Source organism: Akebia trifoliata, unplaced genomic scaffold (assembly GCF_017979445.1).
Source record: "Akebia trifoliata isolate Shusen 1 unplaced genomic scaffold, ASM1797944v1 Contig00386, whole genome shotgun sequence".
Classification (NCBI taxonomy): Eukaryota; Viridiplantae; Streptophyta; class Magnoliopsida; order Ranunculales; family Lardizabalaceae; genus Akebia; species Akebia trifoliata.
The window spans coordinates 134534-160927 of record NW_028237004.1 but is presented as its reverse complement, the minus strand read 5'-3'; the positions used below and the strand labels follow the sequence as shown (position 1 = coordinate 160927).

The following is a 26394-nucleotide window of genomic DNA, read 5'->3' as shown; positions in this document are numbered from 1 at the left end:
GGTGACTGGTGAGGAGATCATCCTCACAAAAAATCAGCCCATTCTGAAACTTTTAACCCATATTTCTGAAACACATTGTCCTATATATATAGTTGGTCTATAGGTACTCTTGATCTTTACTCCTGATTTTTACACTTGCAATCAACATTTGATTTAGAGAAATCTATGGTATGAAATGGTGCTAATGTGCATATTACATCAGTTATTTTGAGTATGAGCCAAGCCTTTAGTTTTATTATAGAATAATCGATGGTTTAGATGTACCCCTGTCCACGTCTTGGTAAAAATTTGAGATAGTCCCCTTTATTCAAAGTTTCAAACCATGACATGCTTACCCTTGACTTTGGCATTCATTTATAGACTACTAAAAAAACCCTAAATAACCTCACCTTTAAAATAAAATAAAACCTTGATTTTTCTTTCCAAAACCTGTAGAAAACCCTTGATTTTTTAATCCAAATTTATAATATTTACTTCAAAAATCTTATGTTGTTTTGAGGTTTGAAGTTGATAGAATCTATAGATTGAAGACAATGATAAAAGTATTTTTTTAAACTTGAAAGATATAACATTTTAAGGATGAAAAGTAGGGTAAAAAAAAATTTACCCAAGATGTTGGACATGACTGATTTTGGAAAGAAAAATCTAGGTTGATGATGAAGAGGGCCTTTAGGCCATATATATATATATATATATATATATATATATATATATATATATATATATATATTTTTACATTTAGTTATAAGAGAAAACTAAGGTCAAGGGGTATGTCATCAGTTTGAAAACATAAGGGCTAACCAAATCAAGGGGAAGAAGGACAACTATCCTCTTTTATTTTATGGATATAGCTATGTGTGACCCCCTAGAAATCATACTTTTTGGTTTTCTTTAACATAATAGTGTTCATGACAAAAAGAAAAAGAACATGACATTTTTTTTTCTTTCTAAGATTTGAGGCATGTTCTCATTCATAGAAGTGAAGTTGGAACTTGAAACCCCTCATATGTGTGTGTGTGGGGGGGGGGGGGGGTAACCTAAACAAGAGGCTGAAGCTTTTGGATTTCATGTTGGTATTTGAAATTAAGTTAAATGAAATTTGGTTTCATAATGATTAGACTAATTTTGCTCTTTTTTATTTTTTTTGGGAGGTTTTTTAAGAATGATTGTTAGTTGTGAAAATTTGTGAGTTTGTTTCACTGTAGGAAAATTTACTTAATATACCTTGTGGGGGTGACTTTTTTCTAAATCCCCTTACTTTTGTGTGGTATCTTGATGGCTCAGTTAGTAAACTTTTTTTTTCTTACCCTCTCCTTCACCCCACCTCCCTTATAATATTTTTAAAATACCCAAAATACTATTTTAATACACCTGGGTTTTTCATTGGAGCTCAGCATTGGATATATCTTTCCTAAAAACCCAAAATGCATGCACAACAATGACATTACGGACACTCAGAAAAATTGTTACACTCTTCTTACGATTGGAATTGTAAAATCTTAATCAATGAATTTGGCTTTTGCATTTTTTTTGTTTGAACTAGACACTGGATAGATCTTTCCAAAATATCGAAACTGCATATATAATTATGGAGAAACAAACACTCAGGTCAAACATGATGAATAAATATTTAAAACTATTTGAGTATGTTGTTCTTAATTCACAATTTATAATTAGAAATCATTGTAATAGATTGAAAGTCACATCTAAATGTTCGAAATTATAAGTAGAGTATATCATTCTCCAATTGTCATTCACTGTCATGATTGTCGAAATGGATTGTAATCGCTATTGAAAATCCTATGTATGATAAAAAGAGAAACATGGTCTTTTAGCTATTTTAAAAACTATAGTAAGGGAGAGGGTGGGTATGAAACAAAACGTTTACTAACTGGACCATCAAGATACCACCCAAAAGTAAGGGGGGACTTGGGAAGAAGTCCCTCTCCCACGGTGGATTAAATAATTTTCCCTTTACTTTATTGTTAACATGTGTCACAGTGGTTTTTATTGTTCTATGTTTCTATTATGGGAAATTTTATTGACATGGCAAGAAAGTCTAAGGGCCCTCATATTTTTAGGGGCCTCTAAAAATCGAAAAAATGTTGTTGGCACTCCATGTCAAAGGGCACCCTCTCATCCTCCAACAATTTCGACGACTCAGGCGGAGGAGAAGGAAAAAAAATAGAAAGAGGGGAAGAGATCGGAAGAGGAAGAGAAGCACAAAAAGAAAAACAGAGAGAGAGATCGGGAGGGAGAAGAAGAAGAAGAAAAACACAGAGAGGGAGAAAGAGAAAGAGAGAGATCGGAGGAGGAGGAAGAGGTGTTGGAGATTTGTGGCTAGTTTCTGGCATGTTGATACACTGGAGTAGACAAAAAGGTGTCCAAGATTCGTGGGTGCCCTAAAAATCAATTTTATTTATTTATTTAATTTTATTATGATAATAATAAAAATTATTATTATTATTATTGCACTTTGGCCTGCCCTGAGAGAATTGTGGTGTGTCAATAAAATTCCCCTTTTATTATATTTCAAAGTAAAAGAAAAAATGGCTTTATTCCAAAATAAATCATCAATAAAAGGGGGTAATTAGGGTATTTCACTATCACAACCTATAGAAAATTAGCCATTTAAAAAGTTTAATAATTTCTAAATAAGTATTTAACAAGAATTGGTAATTATTTTGCAAAGTGTGTTGTCCTAGTAATTTCTCAATCTTTGATTCATGAGTTGGGGCCACATCCCACAAGAATGAATGAAAAACTAATTGGGTTGTCATAATCATCTCGTTTGAGAGTTTATTCTATGGGCCTATATTCAGAAACAAGTTAATGAAGAAACTTTATCATTTTAAAAGTTGTAACTCTTTTAATTAGGGTGATTTAGGTATGCCCCCCGTTTCAGTGACTATTAGAGATACCCCCTATGTTTTGAAACTGATGACATGCCTCTCTTGACCTCAGTCTTCTTCATAGACAAATGTAAAAAGGTACAAATGCCCTCGTCTTCATCCTCTAGCCAAGATCCTAGAGTTTTCTTCTCAAAACCAATCATCTTCAACCTCTTTGCGTAAAAATGTTAACCCTCATCTTCAACCTTAAAGATTCTATCTACTTCAACCTTCAAAGCTCAAAGTAAGTAAGGATTTTCTGTGGAAGTATAAATCGATGGAATTTTGTGCAGAAAAATCTTGGAGTTTTGTGAGTTCATTGTAACTCTCTAAATGAACTCCAACATAGATGTTAAAGATCACTGTTTTTGGGAAGAAAAATAAATAGGACTTTTGAGAGAATAGAATATAATGTGAATTTTGGGTAGAAAATTTTAGCATTTGGGTCTTTTTGTATTAGTCTATTAAGAAGACTGGTCAAGGGAGGTATGTCATCAGTTTCAAAACATAGGGGTGTCTATAATATTTACCAAAATGTGTGGGGATTGTCTAAATCACCCTTTAATTTATTGTACCTAGCATGCAGGGCATGTATATCACATCATAGTAATCATACTCACTATAAATTGAATTCAAATTAATTTTCACCTTTGCTCATTGGAAGGCCCATTTTCTTCTAGTTGTTGAACAGACATTGATGTTGAAATTCCTGAATCCTCATTTGGAGTGCCACATCTAGTAGACAAGATCTCATGCTTATAGATTGTGGTCAGCTCCATTTCAATTTCTTCCTCAGCAAATTCGATCAATGGCTTTTCGTGCTTGGGTGGCTGGTTGAAGGGCTTTGAATTGCCTTACCATCATTGAGTAAAGAAGCTTCCTGTCTTTGACTTGTTATGGCATCAACCTTAATTTCTTCAATCTCATTGTCGAAGGCATTGGCATATTCAATATGACCTTCACCACCTTTTGCATCACCTTCGCATACGTTTGTATCTTCTATGATACTTTGGCTTTGTTGTCGAACACTTTCTCTTGTGCACCCAAGTGCAAAAGGTGCAGCAGTCTCAGTGATTCTTCCCTGTGCAAGTATATTAGTAGAGTAGTATATTAGATGGAGCTCCAACTGCAATGTGATCAGGTGCTTAATTATAAGCATTTTTTATTCATAGGTTTCTAGCTAGTTCAAATTACTGTTATGTTAAAACATACATATGGCAGGTACTTACAAATCTTAAAGTCTCCCCATTGTCATCATCGTCGTTGTTATTGTTGTTTTTTTTTTTGATAAGTATAAATCTTATAAATAAAGAAAATGAGAAAAGGAGGCTGAGATAGCCCCCAAACAACAAAACACCGGCATCAACAAAGATACCAACACAAAAAGAAACTCGACCTGCGTATAACTAAGAGTTACAAATGATTCCCCAATTAAATACAAAATCTTGAAAGCACACTCCCTCAAATTCCTTACTCATCTTCGACCAAAGGAAAAGAAGACCCAAAATTTCTACGATCACTTGTTGCGTTGAGCTCTCCTTGTTGTGGAATATCCTGTTGTTGCGTTCTCTCCAGAGACCCCAAGCGATGGCTGAAGGGAGGATAGCCCAGAGATACCTCTTTCTAGAAGAGAAGATATTGAAACTCCAACCCTTTAAGAGGTCAAAAAACGATAAAGGAACAACCCATTCTACCTGGAATCGAGATAAGAAGAACATCCAAATAACACGAGAAAAAGAACAGTGAATAAGAATGTGATTGACAGACTCCCCATCCCGTGAGCACAGATAGCAATAATTTGGGGTAACCCACCCCCGACGAATCAAATTATCTAAAGTAAGGATTCTACCCAAAGATGCAAGCCATATAAAGAAGGATACCTTAGAAGGAATGAGAGCGGACCAAATAATAGAAGGAGCGAAAGATATCTCACCCACAGGAAGTAAGCAATTATAGAAGGACTTGACAGAAAACTTCTTATCTTTAGCCTTGAACCATTCCCTTCTATCTTGTTCGTTCACTCTGAATTGGATTTGATTAAGGAGATCTAGAAGAGATGTAACCTCCATTAATTCCCAGTCATTGAAATTCCTCCTAAATCCCAGATCCCAAGAGTCTGTGCTCCCATCCCGAATCAGACACTGTCTTACCGAATTATTCTTTTTCAAAGAGCAAGCGTACAGGGATGGAAATTGGGTAGACAGAGATGAAGTTCCACACCAGATATCCTCCCAAAATCTAACTTTATCCCCCAACCCAACTTTGAATCTAATCTCCCTATCAAACTTTTCAACACCATTCAGAATACCTCTCCACACGCTACACCCATAAGTGCCTCTATGCTCCCCACTTCCCCACCCAAATCTCTTTTCTCCGTATTTAGCCTGAATCACTCTCCTCCACAAGTTTTCTCTTTCTTCCCCGAATCTCCAAAGCCACTTACCCAGAAGAGCTTTATTAATTAGCCTTAGCCCTCTAATCCCCAATCCTCCGTTCTTCTTTGGAGTACAAACCATCTTCCACTTCACCAAGTGATATTTTCTACCATCATTCTTATCATTCCACAAGAAGTTCTTCATGAGTCTATCAATCTTAGCTTCTACCGATTTAGGTAATGAGAACAGGGATAAGAAGTAAATCGGAATACTTGTTAAAGTACTCTTAATCAGCGTAACCTTACCCCCTTTTGACAGATATTTTGCCTTCCAAGTACTCAATTTTTTTTCCATTTTCTCGATGACTCCCTCCCAGATGTTCTTGCTGCAATATGGGGCTCCTAATGGTAGGCCTAAATAAGAGGAAGGGAGTGTATCACTGTAACAACCCAAAGTGGCTGCTAAAACTGGAAGGTTCAGCACCTCACCCACTCCGAACAACTTACTTTTCTGCAAATTGACGTGAAGACCGGATATTGCTTCAAAGCAACATAATAAAACCCGAAGGGTTCTCACATGTTCTCTAGTAGGATCCAAGAACACTAAAGTGTCATCAGCGAATTGCAGATGCGAGATCAAAGGTCCCTCAACATTCACTCTAAACCCGGATAGCCTCCCTATTTCAACCCCCCTCCTGAATAGTCTTCCCAAGGCCTCAGTCACTATAAGAAATAAAAATGGGGATAATGGATCCCCCTGTCTCAAACCCCTGGAGCTCCTAAAGAAACTTGCCAGACTACCATTAACTAAGATAGAAAACGAGACCGAAGTTACACATTTCATAACCCACCCAATCCACTTGGAACCGAAACCCATCCTACCCAACATATAATCCAAACAATCCCAACTCACATGATCATAAGCCTTTTGCATATCAATTTTTCCTATAAGCCCCACTTTCCTATCTTTGATCCTAGAGTCTAAACATTCATTAGCCATTAACATCCCATCCAAAATTTGTCTTCCCCTAAGAAATGCACTTTGTTCAAGACCGATTAACTTCTTCAAAACTTCTTTCAATCTGTTTGCCAACACCTTCGAGATAATCTTATAAACCGATCCCACTAAACTAATGGGCCTGTAATCACTCAAATCCATTGCCCCCACTATTTTAGGGATCAAAGCCACAAAGGTCCTGTTCAAACCATAATCCAAACAATCTCTTTCCTGTAACTCCCAAATCACCTTCATGAAGTCTTCGGCTATAATTTCCCAACAATGTTTGAAGAACTCCATTGTAAAACCATCTGTTCCTGGTGCTTTGTTCCCACCCATGGAGGCAACCACTAATCTCACTTCGTCCTCCCCAATCTTTCTTTCCAACCACACTCTCTCCTCCTGAGTTAACATATTGAAATCGAGGTTGTCAGGACGAGGTCTCATTTCCTCTTTTTCCCTATAAAGCTCCTTGTAATAACCCACAACTCCTTCTCTTATTCCTTCTTCTCCTTCCACCATACTCCCATTTATAATCAAGTTGGAAATTTGATTATTTTTTCTTTGATAATTGGCTACCTTATGAAAAAACTTAGTATTATTATCACCCTCTTTGAGCCACTGGATTCTAGACTTTTGACGCCAACTTATTTCCTCCATCAAGGCCACTATTTGAAATTCTAACTTAAGCTCAGTCCTCCTCACTCTTTCCTTTATATCTAACTCCCCATCTTCCTCCTTCAAATCTATAGTCTCGATGTCCTTGAGGAGCTGCTTCTTTCTCAAGTTTACCCTCTCCACCTCTTCCTTATTCCACCCTTTCAACTTTTCTTTAAGATATTGGAGCTTGTTCTTAAAAACTGCACCTGGGTATCCCACCCTAGGACTTTCACTCCACCAATCTTTTACCAGATCTATAAAATTTGGATGAATAAGCCACATGTTCTCAAATCGGAAGGGAATCGGGTTAGTGCGGCTTTGCCCCGCCTCAATAACAATAGGAGTATGATCCGACACTGGGCTAGGGGCTGCCATTTGGACCACGTTGCGAAACTTCTCCTCCCACTCCCCACTCACCAAAAACCTATCTAATCTGGACATCTTAGGAGCTACTTGATTATTAGACCAAGTAAACCTTCTACCGAGCAACGGTAAATCCATTAAGGCAAATCTATTAATAAACATATTGAAGTCCCTCATCCCCTTAGTGATTCCCTGCCCCCCATTCTTTTCATTGGTGAATCTGATGATATTGAAGTCCCCACCCAACACCCAAGGCTTATCCCAATACCCCACAAGATCTTCCAATTCTTCCCAAAATTGTTGTCTCTCCCTCCTAATTGTGGGTCCATAAATCCCTGAGAAGACCCATTGAAAATCCTCATTCACACACTTACAAAGGATGGAAATTGAGAAAGCCCCAGCCAAGTTGTCGATCACTTGAATCAAATCCTTATTCCACATCAGAATTATACCACCTGCACTTCCTATAGTTGGTAAAGCAATCCAACCAATATTTCCTTTCCAAAGATCCTTAATCACATTGTCCTCACAAACCACAAGCTTCGACTCTTGAAGAGTGACTAAACTCGGCTTTTTTGATTCGATAAAAGCTTTCACTGCTGCCCTCTTCCTTCTATCCCCCAGACCTCTCACATTCCAAGCCAAAATCTTGATCGACATAAAAACCTAGAAAAAAGCCCAAACCTAATCCACAAGCAACCTCTACATATAATCCACCTCTTTGGCCAACTTTGGCCTAAAGAGCCTCTTCACTGATTCCATAGGAGCCACCACCACAACCTCATTTGATTGTCCATCCCTGAAGGTTTGAATTTCCTGATCATTTGACTCAACTAGGCCCAAATCATCCACATCTACACCACTCTCCTTACTTATCTCCAGCAACTCTGTCTCGAGCTGAGCTCTATCCTTAGAATCTCCTATAACTACTCTTAAAATAAGCGAACAATCTTTATCCTCTGTCTCGGGAACTATTCCAAAATCCTCTGCCATACTTAAAGCTTGACTCACTAACCATTCGACTGTTTCCTTCTCCGTTTGCACTATCACATCTTCCACCTGAATCAAGTTTGGTTCTTTCACACCTCTATCAGCCCAATATCCATCACTATACCCTTCTGTCTGATTCAATCCAGTTACCTCATCTTGAATCTGAGTCAAGGAAGCCGCAGACGAAGAACAATGAAGGGCATCCATACTAATCTCCCTCGACTTATCCTCTTCTTGAGAGAACTCCCTGTTCTGAAGAGAATCGGTCAAGGCTAACAGAGTTTGAAACCTGTCAATAGGAGCCCAAGGGAACACAAAAAAAAACCGCAAGAAACCCCAACAGAACCCATACAAGCAACCCATAGAGAATTATTCAAAGAAGGGAAAATACTGAATGCACAATGAGACAGAAAAGAATTTGAAATACCTTCTCTAAAACATCCCCCTTGACTATCCTGCCCCCAACTTACGAAGCTCGACCTCCCTGGATCAAACGACAGCTCATGATGATCCCAAAACTCGTAGCGAGAATTTTCCCAACTCTTAGAATGTAGTAAGAGGGACCCATTTGTGTGTCTTTCCTTCCACTTTCGTAGCTCCAAGTCCTCGCCTCCTTCTATGTGCCTCTCTTTCGGATCGCCTACTAAGTCTGCTAGAGTGCTCAAAATCTTCCTATTATCGCCTGAACTGTCTTCCTTTGATTGCCCTCTTTCGCCCCAAGTTCTTCCGCTGGATAAAGCTCCGGATGATATCCTATTCATACCAACCGAATCAACAGTCACCCCCTCTTCCGGATAGTTGATCTTGCTTGTCTCAGACTCATTTGCACAAAATGTTTTCGGAACTTCCATATCATCTTCGACCTCAAGGCCCCTCCATATCTTCTAATCTCTGAATCTATTCCTGAAACCTGTCACCTCTGTGTAAACCTCTCTCGCTATAGACAGAAGCTGCAATAAAACCGATTTTATTTCTTTGGAAGACCTTTTCACATCGGATAAACTTATCGAATTTAAGGGCTTCATAACACTCTCACAGGTCTGTTTATAATTCAGCCCAAACTTCTTTATTCGCCATCTTTTGATTGGGCCAACACATATCTTAGTGGTTCTGAACTTCATCTTGGGCTTCTCTATTGGGCCTGGACGCTGATTCGAGCCCTTCTTACTACCCACATTTTTTTCGTGTCTCCATTGGGCCGACACACCTTGGGCTTCTCTGTCCTCCACTCTAACAGACCCACCACCCTGACTAAAAGCCCCTGGACTACACAAGCCCGATCCGATTTCATTTGATCTGCTCCGCTCTACTATCCCACTCTTGCGCAGCCACCTAATATACTCTAGATTAGTAGCTGCCTTAGCTAACAACCTCCATGTATCAACATTATTAATGTCCCATCTCCGTTTCTTTAAATTGAAGTTTCTTTTGCCACGTGTCTTAACCCTGACATGAATTTTGAAATTTCGTCGGCTTGATGGCTTATCACGCACGCCTCTTCCCACTGGTTTTGATAACTCCCGCCCCAACTCGTTATCTCCAAGCTTCTTCTTCTCTAACTGACCCTCCCCTTCCTCCATTTGAGGACCAATCTCCGCCGCCTGAATGCACCTCTCTGATTCATTGTTGCTTGTTTCTACTGTTCTGTTCCTCGGCTCATCTACATAGACCTTACTTACTATTTTTCCCCTACCACCTCAACCCCTACCTTGTATCGGAACCCATCCACCCAAACATTCAGTCCTCGAGGCATCTTCCATGGAGAACATCCCACCTTAAGCCTCACGCCATCCAATTTCGCGCAACGAAGGGTAACCGGGTCCACCTCTATAAGACCGCCCAACTGGGCTCCAATTTCCCTGAACACCTGATTCTTCCATAAGTGGAACGGAAGTCCACTGACTCTAACCCATGCTCCACCTTCCTTCCATACTGGCTTAAAAGAGTTACAGTCTGCAAACCATGGGCGTAGTCTGAAAGTATTGTTTCCTACCAGAACTGTTCTTCTCGCCTTCACGTTCAGGAAAGTTGTTTTGTTACCCAACAGCAGCATCTTAGTATTTGGTTCCCAATCTAGCAATTTAATCCTTATGGGTTGAGAACAGGATAGCTTCATTACTTCCAAGAATCCCTCCCAATCTGCTTCCAACGAGCTCGTACTACAAATAAACGACCATCTCCAATTTCCAAACAGTACCCCATTGTTCTTAGCTTGCTCAACTGTAGGATTGTACCCTTTCTTCGACACAGGATTGAACCCTTGCTTCGTCGCAGGACTGTAATTCCCCTCTCTTGGTGCGTCTATGACCTCTATCTCAGCTTTAGAGGTAGATGGTTTACTTGCTAACTCGGCCCACGAGCACACCTTCCTAACCTCCTCCACCGATGCCTTCATCTTCTCCTCTGAAGTGAGAAGTGTTTTAAGCGCGATGCTGAATACCCCCCAACCATTACCTCCTACCCCCGCCGGGAACACTACCCCTCGAGATCGAAACTTTTCTGTGAACTGTTGCAGCTTCAGAAAGCTACCATAGTGATTCTGCTCTTCTTGAATCAGGAAAATTCTGCCTACCTTCGAAAACTTCGATCTAAAGCTTTTCGATGAGCTTCTCGCTGCATCAAGTTGATCTGCTACCCATACAACTTCATCCTCCAACAGCTGAAGGCTCGATTCGAATCGTCGTTGTTATTGTTGTTCCTATATAGCATTGAATGGTGGTCATTCAGATGATCATGCCTATCATTAGGAGTATGAATACATATGAGATTAAAGTAGAATAGCGAAAGGGCTATATTTTCTACATTGTTAGCCAATAGAAATAATGCGAATAATTTTTCACCTTTGCTCAGATGGAGGCCTATTTTCTTCCGAAGGATGTTCCTCAAACTTTGCTAGATTTTCTTCTGGGAGAAGTACATTGCTAATATCAATCTCACTGGCTCCTTCCACTTCCATTGGCATCTTCCCAATAACTGTCTCTGTGGGTGCCTCAGCCTTGAACATATCATACCCTTAACTTTCTTTATTCAACTAGATTTTTTTTTTGGTAATATATAATTACCTCTATTCAATATCGTTCCTCTTCTATTTAGAAACAGACCTCAGTATCGGCTTCATCCTACATTGAAATGTGTCGAAGCTACAAATTTGCCGACAAAAGTCACGCTTGGGACTTGTAGATGATTTCAGTATGTTTCTTTCTTGATTCTTCTGTATTGCACATTTAAATATAGTGGCCAATGAAATCTGAGAGACACAAATTATTATAATGAAGATAAAAGAGAAGGACATGTTAAAAGAGACTAACCAACGTGTGATTACAACAGTGTTTTAAAAACCAGATGCAACTGACCGATATTTCTAAAAATTCCAATTCGGTTCATTTTGAAACCCTCATCTCATCTATCTTGATAAATCAGACATGCATCAATGATGGGAAGTGTTTCTTCGATTTTATTGACTTACAAGAGGAGACTTTCGGATCATGAAAATGAAGATCTTGAATGTTTGTGTGGAGGAGAGAAGGCTTGGTGTGGATCATATGCAACTTTTAACAAAATAATCAAATCTCTGATGGAACTGGAGATGGTATCAAAGAGAATCGAATTGGATTTGCAGCTATGAAACTTAGGGGTTTTGTGTGCATTAAAGGAGTAACAGAAGTATTTACCTATTAACTCCTTTGTGCTTCTCTGAGAGAGCGTTATAAGAAGTCTACTCACAAACCAGATTCAATGGACGGTAAGATGTGCATTGTTATGTGCCAAGAAATTATTATCTTGTATCAAAATTTGATGCATCTTGATGTATTTTATTTTAATTATTTTAGAGTATCAATTAGTAAATGAGTCTTAGGTAATGGGTAAGGATAGTTACAAATTGTGTAGGAGTTATGGAGACATGATTATGAGATAGTTACTTGAATGAATAGGAGAGTGGGTAGTTTGGATAAGTGGGTAGTTAAGGAAGTGTTTCTTTGTATTTAAATTTATTATTAGATTAATAAAAATATGTAGAGAAATTATTATTAAGATCCTATTGGATTTTGAAGATTCACCATCTCGAATTGGTGGTTTAGAAGGTCCGATCTCCCTCGAACGAGATCAATCTCAATCTTTTTCTTCTTTTTTTTTTTTTTTGTGATCCGATTTAAGTGGGTACGTAACATTGGTATCAGAACGGTAGATTTTGGAATGGTGAAAGGAACACGAAATACCAAACTCGATGAGATGATGGGTTTCTTGAAGGAAACCACAGAGATCCATGGGAAGATGCTTAATGAGCTAGTGATGAAGGTTTCAAGTTTGGACACCAAAATTGAGCACTTCTCTAAAGAAAAAGGCAAGGAGATAGGGGAGAGTTCCAACAAGACAATTAACAGACCTGATGAACCTTGTCAATTTGATATCGACAAGGGAATTCAAACTCGGACAGTACGACTGGAATTTCTAAGGTTTACTGGGGTGGATCCAGATGGTTGGTTTTATAGGGCAGAGCAATTCTTCTTACACCAGCAAACACCCTCCACGCAAAGGCTACTTATAACCTCCTTTCACGTGGAAGGAAAGGTACTCCAATGGTTTCGTTGGATGGAACGATCTAGAGCGATTTCAGATTGGGAATCATTTGCTTCTGCTTTGCAAGTTATATTCGGCTCTTCACCATACGAGGATCCAACGACTATGTTGTTTAAACTGCAACAAACATTTTCGGTGGAGCAATATCAAACTCAATTGAAGAGTTAGCAAACAGAACTGAAGGTCTTAATGAGTCCTTCATGGTGAGCTGTTTTGTGGGAGGACTGAAGGAAGAAATTCGTTTGAGTGTTAAGATGTTGAAACCAATAACACTCACTGATGCAATTGACCTCGCTTGCATGCAAGAAGAAAAAATATTGACTCGAAAGCGGATGAACAACCCTACAAACGACACCAACACAATCGTTCCTTCAGGAAAACCATTATCAGTTTCTCTCAAATGACTCTCACCTGTAGAGATGAAAGAGCGTAGAGATCACGGGTTATGTTATAATTGCGATGAGAAATTCTCCCAAGGTCATAAATGTAAAGTTCAGCAACTTTTCCTTTTAGAGGGGAATTGGCCAAAAGAAATAGACGAAACTGGCGAGTGAGATGATGGAAATGAAATTGAATATGAAGGGAAAGGAATACTTTTTAGATTGAAATCTTGAGGACAAGGTTTTTTACAAGGGGTAGAGAATGTATGTGCCTAGAAATTATTATCTTGTATCAAGATTTGATGCATCTTAATGTATTTTATTTTAATTGTTTTAGAGTATCAATTAGTTTATGAGTCTTAGGTAATGGGTAAGGGTAGTTACGAATTGTGTACTAGTTATAGAGTTATGGTTATGGGATAATTACTTGAATGAATAAGAGAGTGGGTAGTTTGGATAAGTGGGTAGTTAAGGTAGTGTTTATTTGTATTTAAATTCATTATTAGATTAATGAAAATATGCAGAGAATTATTAAGATCCTATTAGATTTTGGAGATTCACCATCTCGAATTGGTTGCCTAGGAGGTCCGATCTCCCTCGAACAAGATCAATCTCAATCTTTTTCTTCTTTTTTATTATTTTATGATCCGATTTAAGTGGGTACGTAACATGCATCAATGAAATGGATCATGGAAAGGGAAAAGTTTTGTCCTTACGTGGTTTCAAAATTCGGTTTGTCGTCTCGTCTTGTCGATAGACAAGACCGAGTTGTTTCATCTCATATTTGATAAATCCTTTCAACTCATTTTACAATTATTTACTCATGTATATTTATATGGAAATAATTATAATTTTCTCTAGAAAATAGTGTTGAGTAGAAGATATTTAATCATAAATTATATTTTATTTAGATAATGTGTATTTAAATTATAAAAAAATATATATAATTATTTTAATTGAAAAACTAAGGGTTGTTTTTGCTCAAATGGATCACCAGATTAGAAATCCAACACAACAGTCCTTGAAGTTTTATCAAAAAACTAGATATAAAAAATAAAAAAAAAACAATTTCTTTTGAACTAGATCCAAGGTTTTGAAAATGGACGACTGCCGATGGTGAAAATAACTTTTTTTGGATTTTTTTTTTTTAAGTTTGTACAATTTTATCCTCTACAACTTGAAGTATCGAATCGTGTTTTTTAGATGCCAAGAGGTGAGTCCAAGGAATCTTAGTAAGAGTGAAATCCTTACTAACTTAGCAAGGCTAGTCGGACTCTTTTATAAATTAATGCTAGACTGGTGTGTAGACCAAACCAAAGTCATTGAGGACTGGGGGGGAGACTTGCAAACAATTAAAATATTTTAAATTAATTATTGATAATTAATAACAACGACTTACAACTAATACTACATTAACATATAGTTCAAATCATAAAACCAATCATCTACTTCTTCCTTTACATCCCCAACCCTAGGGGCTTAAAATGGGTTGGATTTTATCCGAAATCAGATTTTAACTGGTTTGGTTCCTTCAAGTATATTCAAATTAAAATATGGGTTGATGTCCATTGACCTAGGTTGGATCTAGGTCAGATATAGATCCAAACTTATATCCGCCTTATCCGAACCACAAAGATCTCAATACTCCTACCAAACTACCACCAATTGATTCTTTGAAGAGTTGTGATAAAATGACTCGCTGGGTGGCATACTCAATTGACTCATTGATGTGATAAGTTCGGAACCGTAGGTATACATGATTGCACTTCCCCATAAAAAAAAGTGTCTCCCGAGGCAGAAAAATCTACGGTTTCCAAACTTGTCCACGTCAATGAGTTGATTGAGTATGCCACCTAGCAAGTCATTTTATCAGGACTCTTCTTTGAATACTACGGTGGCGATCACTCAATCTCAGCATTCGGTGGTGTCAGACAAACCTCATAAGACGTCGGTTGATTGGCATAAGCTTAAGCATAGAAAGTAAGAAAAAAGTTTGGAGAGTGTGCCCATGGCTAATCTTCAGATCAATTACGACATACTCGAGCTCCAATTGAAACTATGCTTGCTTTGTTTCTCCATCTACCCTGAGAATTCTATTATAAAGAAGAGACCCTTGATTTATTGGTGGATTGGGGAGGGTTTGGTATCACACACTGAAGATAAGACCGCAAAAGAGAGGGGGGAAGGATTCTTCAAGGAACTAATGAAAAAGGGCATGATCAAGCCGATATACAAAAAAAAAAAAAGTTATGTGGTGGATAGCTGTATGGTGCACCCATGGATTCAGCACATGGTGATATACGTGGCTACAAAAACTGGATTCTTTGACTATGATGCCTCCGGAAATCCCACCTCGAATTTCTCCGTGTCTCATCGTGTGTGCCTTGTGATGAATGGTATCAATTTGAAACTAAAGATGGCAGAATTCAACCTCACATTACATTGAGATAGAGATTGCTGAATTTTTGGATGGTTTGGGTTTCAGAAGCACTTGAAGTACCTTAGCCTTCAAGGGATTTCTAGAATAAGAAAGCTCCCTGCTTCCGTAGGCAAGCTCAGAAGTACTTGAAGTATCTTTCAGGGGCTACTGCTTTCAGGAGATTCGCAGATGAATTCTTTGTGCAAAAAATGGTCTTAAAAAGAGTCGTGCTACACTGACTTTGTTCGACACTGTGTTGATGTGGCAAGGAACAGAGAACCATAGATTTCTTTCCTCGAGGTACAAGGAAAGAAGTCTATGGTCGTATGCACATTGCCACGTTAGCGCAGTGTTGAACACAGTACTAAACGAAGTCAGTCCAGCATTTTCCTCTTAAAGAATCGGATCTGTCTGGAACCCAAGTTGAACAGTTATCATCCCTTTCCCAATGCAGCACTCTCTCAATTATTTACTAAAAGGTTGCTCGAAACTAGAGATACTACCAGCTTTGGAAGCAGTTACAAGACTCGAGGTGCTTGATCTTTCTGGTGCTGCCACTTTTGGGCAATTTCCAAAAATTTCTTAAAAGCATGAAAATAGATTACTAGATGCAAATGAATATCTCCTTCCTGCAAGAGCAAAACTATCACACAATTATGCCTTGTGTGGTTAAGCTGAAAACTGGTGGAATGAGATCTACCATTGTATTCATATAAATAATTGGTTACAATTCTTATAGCGTTCAGCATTCGTTTGCAGTACCTTTGCTTTTAATATAGAATTTATTATATGAGAATTGTGATTAGGAAGTTTGGGAGTGGATGTTACACACCTAGGAGAAGAATTCGATCACTAAGGTACCACCTGAACACCTTCATCACGAAGCCAAGCACTCATAGAAGCTCTCAAATTGTGCAATTTCATAGAAGCCTAGCACTCATAAAAGCTCTCAAATGTTGCACTTAAATAGTATCTCCTGATCAAGTCAAAACATTGACCCACTCATTTGCGAAAGCCCGACTTGAGTCCTAAAGGCACCAGTTCGGGACCAAGGTTGCAAATGGAATCCCAAGTGCAAACAAACAGCAAATGCATCCTTCAAGCGAACCAAGTCCCATGTGTGAAAGAAATGATCCCAAGTATTCGTCCAGGTGTGCATGCAAGCTTACACTAACTTGGCCAACATATCGATTGTTATGGAAAATCAACACATAACCTTCACATAGAATGAACACACAATTCGAAGGTCGATGTTTTGTGACCATGTGACTGACATCGAATCAACACATGACCTTCATGTAGAATGCGCAACACAAGAAATTCGAAGGTCGTTATGTGTTAGCAATCCTGTATGTGTGACCGGGACACCAAGACATTATAAAGCTAGGAACTTAAAAATTTATAATACATAAATAAAAAAAGGTAAGGGTACACAATAATTAGACCAACTTAATCAGTGTTCGCAGATGCAACCAAGCGACCCATGAGACAGATCATCATCAACTAGGAGGATGATTGAAGAACAAGAATCAGATAAGATAAGGAATGACAATACCATAGGCAAATTGATTGACAATATCATCATTTGTATGGCTCATCTTATACCATCACCTGTTGAGATGAAAATTTCTCCCTTCTAGAATGAATGTGAAACAAATGCCAGTATCTACATAATGAAAAGGGCTGAAGAAAATGTAAGAACTGTTCCTTTCTTGAAACACTTCAAACATCAAAGTAAAAACAAAAGAAAAAACAAAAGAAAAGAGAGAGAGAGAGAGAGAGAGAGAGAGAGAGAGAGAGAGAATAAACCACAAAAATAATATTAGTCTCATCTACATCGTACTCCCAACACGGATACATCCCCCAAAATCATCCTAAGGTTCTTCTATGCCTGCAATTAGCCCACCAAATAAAATCAGGAAAATCAATTAATGCCCAACTTGTTTTATTTAAAACGTAATTTCCACACATCTTTTTATTTTCCTATGGCATAAGTTTTCCTTATTAGCAATGTTGTTGGAGACCCAGTCAATTCCCTCGTACATCCTGTTTCCAGAAGTGGCACATGTAAATGTACCTGTAGGAGGCATGGTGATTCGAATACAAATTAGTCAATCTTCAATTTATTCTTATAAAGTGAAGGGCGAAATTTTTATACCAAATTTATTAGTTGTGGTGTTGTCGGAAGGTCAAGACCAAGCTTATCAGCATGGCTCTATCTACGAAACTTTAACTTAATTTGACAGATTTGTAGGATGTTTAGATGGAAATGAAGACAATAAATACCAAATTTCCCAGCAAAAGAGAGAGAGAGAGAGAGAGGAATTCTTTAAAATGTCAGTCATGATTAGTACCGTCCCTCTATATAAATAATCAAGAGGCAGCTTCGAGTAGATTTTGCTTATTAGCCTTGATGTGGATCGTTGAGGCTGATAACTGAGCTGAAATAGTATGGTTATAATAACCCATTTTGTAACTGAGCCAAATAAATATGCTATCCAGAGGAAATACAAAGTTTTGCAAATACCTAAATGTCTAATTTGCTAATCATGTATTGTTCAGTGATTCATCTTCTGTTCAAAAACCCTTAATAACTTAAGAGTTACTGATCTCATTAACAAAATGCTTACAAAGTGGCATTGCCAAACATTTAATGAATACCTATTTATCTAAGTTTTGTGAGCTTCTCCACTGTAATAGTGAAGATATTTGAGATAGGTTAAAAAATTTGAGACAATCCTTGGTTTCAAATTGTTGTGAACTTGATTGGTAGTCTATGAGAGATTAACATAAAACAATCTAAATGCTCTCATCTTCAATCTCTTCTTCCAATCAAAAGAGGAGTATGTTTCTGCTACTCGTTTGTGAGGATGTAGCCCCAACTTGAAATGCAGGATTGGGTCTGAAGAGATTGTGGAAATGTGTTAAAAGGCTTAAAACCTTATGTCCTAGCATTCACACACAATAAGCATTAACAACATACATAATTTTCAGATTTAGGAAATGTATGGAGTACAATGGCTATAGACAATGATATCTTTCTTGTAATGTATGCTGGTGTGGAAGCCTAGAAAAATTTTCCTAAAAATATTTCCTTGAGAATTAACCTTCTACTATTTTGGTGGGTGAGTCCGAGACAAGAATTCCTTTATAAGGATTTGTTTTTCTAAGCTTGCATTTAAGGCCTTAAATGAACAAATCTTGTAAACAAAGGTTGAAGATATTCAAATTGTCCTTGAAGAAGTAGAAATCGATTGTATTCCATCCAACAAACAACTAACTTGTTGATTTTGAATCGATTTGTTTGGGTAGAAATTCAAAGAAATAGTTAAAAAAAATGGAGAAGGTGAGTCCCAGTAAAAGTAATGGTTCATGAACTGACGAGTGACAGTTAAAGAAAATGGAAATTCAAATCAAGTTCCATACTTGTTGAATTTGACACACGTAAACCTCGTTACTTATCTGTTCTTCAAGAATTTTTTCCATATCTATCTAAACTTCTTTACGTCTTCTATAGGGATGCTAAAACACTAGAAGCACTTGTCTGTGAAAGGTTGGAAATTGAGCTTTTCACAAGAAGTATCTCGAGAAGGATGTAAGGAATGTATTGTGAATTACCAGATAGAGAAGGAGAAGTAGAGTGAATAGCAATTTCAAAGTGTGTCCCTAGAATACAAGTGTGAGATTATGGGCAGTGTTAATATTTTTTGCTGTCTTACCTCTTAAGATCAGATTCAAGAATGTATTTTATTCTGTATGCCAGTAGCTGTCCCTTCGGACCGAGCCCACTGCACTTCGGAAAAGGTCCCTCTTGATACTGTTTTGCCTCATAAAGCCTGATCCCAATAAGAATACTAGACATCTCACAACAATGAGATTTCTCCCAACAGAAGCAATTGACAACGATTTAAACACTTGGGGCCTAAAACACCCAAAAACTGAACATTGGGGAAAAAATAAAAAACCCATTACACTTATTGACACAATAAGAAAGTGAAGTAGACGACTTCATTCAACATTAGCAGAACTGAATTGTTAACTGGAATATTGTATATCCAATCAATATTTGGCTTTTTCTGCAATTCACCACACTTTGAAAATTAATACAGTTAAGAGGATTATCTGCCTCATCTTAGCAGAAAAAGGGAAGGAATAACATTAAACGACTGAAGAAAGCATTAGGAAAAAATGGATCACAATTCAATCTTTTTAAGTTCAAAAGGGGTTAATCAAAATCAAAATCTGCAACTTGCTATCATAATTAATGTATGGTTTGTGTTTAAAAGCACAAAAACAGGGGTTGGAGACACATCATGCACAGATTCATTATTTTTGTTAATCTAGTCCTGAAGAATTAGTTGCATTTGGTAAAACTCCAATAAAAGTCGTACAAACAGAGAAAGATAAAAACAAAACATGGACACTGCATTAAGGCAAACTAATTTTGTAGTAAATCAATGTAAAGCTTTTAGAATGCTGCAACAAGATGAATCCTCAATACAGAAAACCAAACAATACTATTTTTACCAAACAAAGATGAAAAAGATGTAAAGAAAAAGCTAGTTCATAGCAAACCTGCAGTTCGGAGTTGAAGAAATGCAATTGTGAACCAATACGGAGCTCCACAAAGCTTTCTATTTTATAATGTTGTTTAGGACAACAAATCACAATTGTTTAAAATGGAGGTGGGACTTGATGCCTTCATCTTCCCATTTTAATTGATTCCACCATTTGTGCTCTCCTTCGATCTCTATTTGAGGAGGACGGGTTTTGTTTACATTAAGTGGGAGTTTCTGCAGTTTTGGACACCCTCCAACTTTGAGGTTTTGTAGAGATGGCAATACTCCACCACAAATACTCTTCAATTCTGCTAGTCTCCAAAGAGTCAACTTGCACAATCTTGGGAGGGCACTTCCCCCCAATACCATTTCTCCACATACACTCTCGAATTCATCACAAAATTTGATATGGAGTGTTTCAAGGTTTCTTAGCTCCAGACCTGAAGAGAAGACAATGATGAAGCTTGGGCAACAATCTATATATAAATTTTTAAGGCATGTAAAGCTCCCAGATTGCACCAACCCTTTGCATAAACTCCTTAATTCAGAAAGATTTGAGACCCAGAGATTTTGTAAATTTCTTCCTAGTGCCATATTCTCTTCTGTCTCATTTCCATAAAATACACTCTCCATTGCGTCACATCTGTCTATCCAACATTCTTTCAGCTCCTTAACATTTTCAACACCTATATCCGACAGCCGTGTGATGAACGTGTTATTCTTTAAATATAATAGTTCTGTGTGACTGAGGACCCCCTCGATACCACTAGGAAAGCTTTGGAAGCCACGAATCTCCAAAAATCTGTCGGGATCTGTTGACTGAGGAAGCCATCTGGTCTGAGTGTAGTAGGATTCTTTGAAGATGAATTCATTTCCCTGAAAGTAAATTTCTTCCTCTTTTCCTCTGGCTTCAAGAGAGCACAAACATATATGGAACCGTTGGAAGAATTGCTCCCACAATTGAGAGTTCTTGCTGATAGAGCAGAAAAAGTCAGGATTCCCAACTTTTACATGTATATGAAATCTGCCAACATCTTCTATAAGTAAATCCATCATGTTTCCCCAATCAGTACCAAGGGATCCATTCATTAAGAGCTGGTCGAGATCACTAAATTCAGAAATGGACGGTAGCTGCTCAACATGGGTTCCAGAAATATCCAAAATTTTAAGGTCATTCTTCTGCCCGGAGGATTCTTCTTGGGATTGTATGAAAGCAGTAATACCAGTAAGATGGAGAACCTCGAGTCTTGTGAGTCCTTCCAAAGGTGGCATTGTCTCTAGTTTCGAGCAAGCTCTTAAAAATAGTTGAGAGAGTCCGCAACATTTGGAAAGGAATGATAGTTGTTCAACTTGGGTTCCAGACAAATCCAATTTCCGTAGGCCATTGTTAAACCCAAAGGATTCATCTTGGAATTGCCTGAAAGCACTACCAGAAAGATCAAGAACCTCGAGTCTTAAAAGTGCTTCCAAAGATGGCAGTATCTCTAGTTCCGAGCAACCTCTTAGTAGTAGTTGAGATGGTCCGCTGCATTGGAAAAGGAATGATAGCTCTTTAACTTGGGTTCCAGACAGATCCAATATTCTAAGGTCATTCTTTTGCTGGAAGGATTCATCTGGGAATTGCTTGAAAGCCGTAGCACCACAAAGATCAAGCACTTCAAGTTTTCTGAGTGCATCCAAGTTTGGCAGTGCCTCTAATTTCAAACAACCTCTTAATATTAGTTGGGAAAGACCTGTGCATTTGGAAAGGGATGGTAACTCTGAAACTTGGGTTCCAGAAAGGTTGAGTATTTGCAGGTGTTTCCCGAAGGATATATCTTGGAATTTTTGGAACGCAATACAACCTGAAAGATTGATCTCATTGAGTCTTTCAAGACTTCCCAATGAACCACCTATGGGAATGGTTCGTGTTTCATTTATATCATATCCATCTTCAAATTTCTTAAAAGCAGTGGCACCCGAAAGATCAAGAACCTCAAGTTCACTGTTTAAGGCTGGGAGTGTCTCCAAGTTAGAACAACCTCTTAAAAGGAGTTGACGGAGACCTTTACATTTCGAAAGGGACGGTAGTTGTACGACCTGGGTTCCAGATAAGTTGAGTATACGTAGGTAATACCTAATTCCAAAGGATTGGCCTTGGAATTTTCTCAACGCCCTAGCACCTGAAAGATCAAGCACTTCAAGTGATATAAATGCATCCAGACGTGGCAATGTATCAAAGCGTGAACAATCTCTTAGTAAAAGGTATTTGATGTTGTTTCGATTGGAAATGGGTGGCAAACTGTCAAACACAGTTCCAGAGAGGTCGAGTACTTCAAGGGAAGTCTTATTCTCAAGCAATCGACCATCGATTTCTCTTAGAGCACTTGCACCTGACAGATCGAGCACCCTGAGGTATTTAGAAGCTTCCAGACATGGCAGTTTTTCTAAGTATGAGCAACCTCTTAGGATGAGAAAACGGAGGTCAAAAAGTTTGGAAATAGATGACGGTAACTGTTTAATTTGGGTGTATGAGAGGTCGAGGTCTTGAAGGCAACACATAGGCCCAAACAAGTCCTCTGGGATTTCCTTCAAAGTGTGAGCACCCGAAAGGCTAAGCACCTGTAGCTTATTGAGGCCTTGTATGTTGTTCAAATTTTCCAGAGTCCCACAACCTCTTAACACAAGCGCACAAAGCTCGTTCAAATTGGTAAAGGATGATGGCAGAGACCTCATTCTGGCATGGAGAAGGACGAGAACTCGAAGACTCTTCATTTGTTGAAAGAATACATCTGGGATTTCCCTTGAAAGGTGACCCCCATTCCCATGAAGCAACAATGTTGAGGGTTCTGGGAATTCCGAATAATCAGGGTACTTCCTTTTCAAACTTCCATCCATCAGATATATTTTTTTGAAGCTATCTTGTTCTGTATATAGTTCAGGAATAGTTAACCTCATACCTGCTTTTGCCAATATCGTATCACTTCCTTCCTCTTTGATATATGTCTGCCGATGGAGGAGGCCATCATGCATTGTCACGTGGTCGTCATCTAATTTAAACAGCAAGTAACGATCACTGAGTTCCTTCAAGATACGTTGGCCTTCCTCATATGCATCCTCCAAACAATTGAATCCTTCTATAAATCCTTCCATTATCCAAGATGTTACCAATCCTTTGACACTGATGTGATGGTACTCAGGATAGAGTGTGCAGTACAAGAAGCAGTCTTTCATAGCCTTGCTGGGTAACATAACGTAGCCAATTTCATGAGTATACAATGAGTGGTTGGTTCTTAGATTACTCGCTAGATCCAATTTAGCCTCCAAATTCAGGCTGGTATCTCCCTTTATGTTTCTCAAGGCTCCAGCTGTTATGATAATTTGCAGAGGCACACCAAAACAGTCCTTCACTAAAGCTTCAGCAACGAGATGCCTATCTGGAGAATCAAATGCTACCCCAGCTTTGTCGCAGAACAAGCACCAGGCTTCGTGAGGGGGCAAACCATCCAGAGAAAGGACTCTATCGGCGGCTGCAAGGTCAAGATAGTATTTAGCTCCAGTGATTAAAACCTTGGATGATTTATTTCGTTGGCTGGAATGTGGGACTCCTAATTTATCCAGATTATATGAAGCAGATGTCTTAATTTCATCTAGAATCAGCAAGAACCTCTTCCTTGCAAGCGACATGTAGATCTTATGTCGTAGTCCCTTCTCAGTCTCTTCTTCATTGTCCTTGGTGATTGAACACAACTTCAACTGATCAATAATTTGCATCTGCATATTTTTGAAGCTGTAAAGTCCCACATTTACCCAGATGACAACATCGAAGAGACCAGACTCCGTCGCAATGTCCACTACACGCCTTGCTGTCCATGTCTTCCCGATTCCGTTTTTCCCTTGAAGTCCAATAGTTTCAACATTTTCATCACTTAACCATTTCAACACTTTCTCTATGTTCTCCTCTGTTGTTTTTCTAGTTGCCCCCGACAGTGATGATGGTTCAATGACTTCCACAACCTCAACTTCAATGCTTGTGTCAGCTTTCTGCTCAGATATGCTGCTCCCCTCTTTCACTCCAATGAGTATGTTAGAAGCTGGTTGAGCATTCAAGTCCAACCTACAACAACGAAACAATTGATTTACATGTATCATTAGAGCAAGGAAAAAAAAACCTACAACTAAGAGATCAGAAATGGATTAGAGAAAATTACTGTTGGCCTATAAATTACTGACTCACCTAACCTTTTGAAAATGTCTATCAAAATCCTTATACTAGGGTCCTATTTGTGTATTGTGGTTGGCTCAATTTATTTACTGTAATCAATCCAAAACCACACTTGAATCAATAAAAGACAGCTTTAGATAGAATCGAGTGGAGGAACTGGCTTTATTCAGAGGAGCCCAATTTTTTGGTCAAGGATTCGATGATTATGATGAATCCATTACTACCGTGATAGTTTACAATAGAGCACTCCCAGCACTAGTCTGGATTCTTGAATGCATATCACATGGAAGTCACTTGGACCGTGAAATGTTGTAACTCTGTCATTGTAACTACTAGCATGTAGGGGTTGTATACATCACAGCTTACTAGAAATTGAATTCAAATATATATATATTTCACCTTCGCTTGTTTGAAGACCTATTTTCTTCTTGTTGAATAGATGCTGAGATTGGAATTATTGAATCATCATTTGGAGTGTGACATCCAGCAGAAAAAGTTTCATTCTTATTATAGCATGCAGTCTGCTCCATTTTAGTTTCTTCATCAGTAAATTCGATCAATGGTTGTTTTGTGCTCCCAGGAATTGCATTACCATCAGTAATAACCTGATGATCAAGATTTTGGTTTGTGTTCCCAGGAACAAGTGGTAAGCAATATTCCTGTCGTTGCATTGTTGTGCCGTCAACGATACTTTGTTCAATCCCATAATCCAAATCATTGTCAGGGTCTGAATAGCTAGCATTGTGATATTCGATAAAGCCATCACCACCTTTTACATCACATTCACATGCTTCTGTATGTTCTATGATACCTTGGTTTGGTTGTTGACCACTTCCTCTCATGTCCCCTGATGCCAAAGATGTAACAATCTCAGTGACTCCCACCTGTGAGAGCTGCTCTACTGGATTTTCTTCCTGAGCAAGACATTAATAATCAAAGATCAAAGCCATTAAATAAAAAAGCATATTAGATGGCACTGCAATCTTATTCACAGGTTTCTGGATCAAATTACAATTTATGTAAATTTACCAATATTAAAGTCTTCCCCTTGTTGTCGTTGTTGCTATATTGCATTGAATGGTGGTCAATCCCATGATTATCCCTATCAGTAGGAGTATGAATGCAGATGTGATTAAAATAAAATAACAAAAGGATTTTATTACTACATTATTTGAAATAATTCAAATAACTTTTCACCTTTGTTTCATTGAAGGCCTATTTTCTTCGGAATGTAAATTGCTAACAACAATTTCACCAACTCCTTCCATTGCAAGTTCCTCAAACATTGCTAGATTTTCTTCTTGGGAAAGTAGTATGTCGCTAATTAAAGGTCGAAACCACTTTGTGAAGCGGAATATTAAATGGCGCTGCAATATATGCATTCAAATGAGATATAAACATTTATTTGTAAAACACGCACATCATATCTAATGCAATTTACAAACATAAGGTATGTTACCAGCCGCATCGTCTCCTCGGTGCCACTCCCCTTTGAAGGACACATATCGATCAAACGATCACCCCTGACATTAGAAGGTTGAACATCCATGCTAGTAATGTTACTTTTTCTCTCTGCATACTCCATTGGCATCCTCCCAATGCCTGTCTCTTTGGGTGCCTCTTGTACGTTCAACTTAGCATTGGACATGTTTCACTCTTCAACTTCTTTCTTCAGAAGATGATGATTATGGTGAGCGTAGATCTTAAGCCCTAGGGTTTGGGATGTAAAGGAAGGAGTAGATGATTGGTTTTATGGTTTGAACTATATGTTAATGCTTGTATTAGCTGTAACTCATTGTTATTAGTTATCAATAATTAATTTAAAAATATTTTAATTTAATTGTTTGTAAGTCTCCTCCCCAGTCTCCCCCCCCCCCCCCCCCCCAATGACTTTGATTGGTATACACACCAATCTGGCATTTTCCAAAAAGAAATTAAAAAAAAGTCTCCTCCCCAGTCCTCAATGACTTTGATTGGTC

General features: G+C 38.2%; 1 protein-coding gene across 1 annotated transcript; it reads right to left on the bottom strand.

Moving 5' to 3' along the window:
* Positions 1-16356: 16356 nt before the first annotated feature.
* LOC147381510 (putative disease resistance protein At4g19050) lies at positions 16357-26154 on the bottom strand. The gene is made up of 6 exons (XM_086430329.1): positions 25875-26154; positions 25613-25782; positions 25445-25517; positions 24815-25329; positions 20228-24307; positions 16357-17729 (listed from the first exon to the last, which is right to left on the bottom strand). Exons 1-5 carry the CDS (start codon positions 26061-26063, stop codon positions 20317-20319), a joined length of 4938 nt encoding a protein of 1645 aa, XP_086286455.1. The 5' UTR covers positions 26064-26154; the 3' UTR covers positions 16357-17729; positions 20228-20316.
* Between the last annotated feature and the right edge of the window lie 240 nt (positions 26155-26394).

Bases quoted from the DNA above. Each gene is read 5' to 3' on its own strand.
- LOC147381510 (XM_086430329.1), bottom strand. From the start codon at position 26,063: ATGTCCAATGCTAAGTTGAACGTACAAGAGGCACCCAAAGAGACAGGC. The intron at 25,783-25,874 runs GTAACATACCTT...CATATATTGCAG, and splicing joins CCGAGGAGACGATGCGGCTG to CGCCATTTAATATTCCGCTT. The intron at 24,308-24,814 runs GTGAAATATATA...TCGTTGTTGTAG, and splicing joins AGGTCTTCAAACAAGCGAAG to GTTGGACTTGAATGCTCAAC.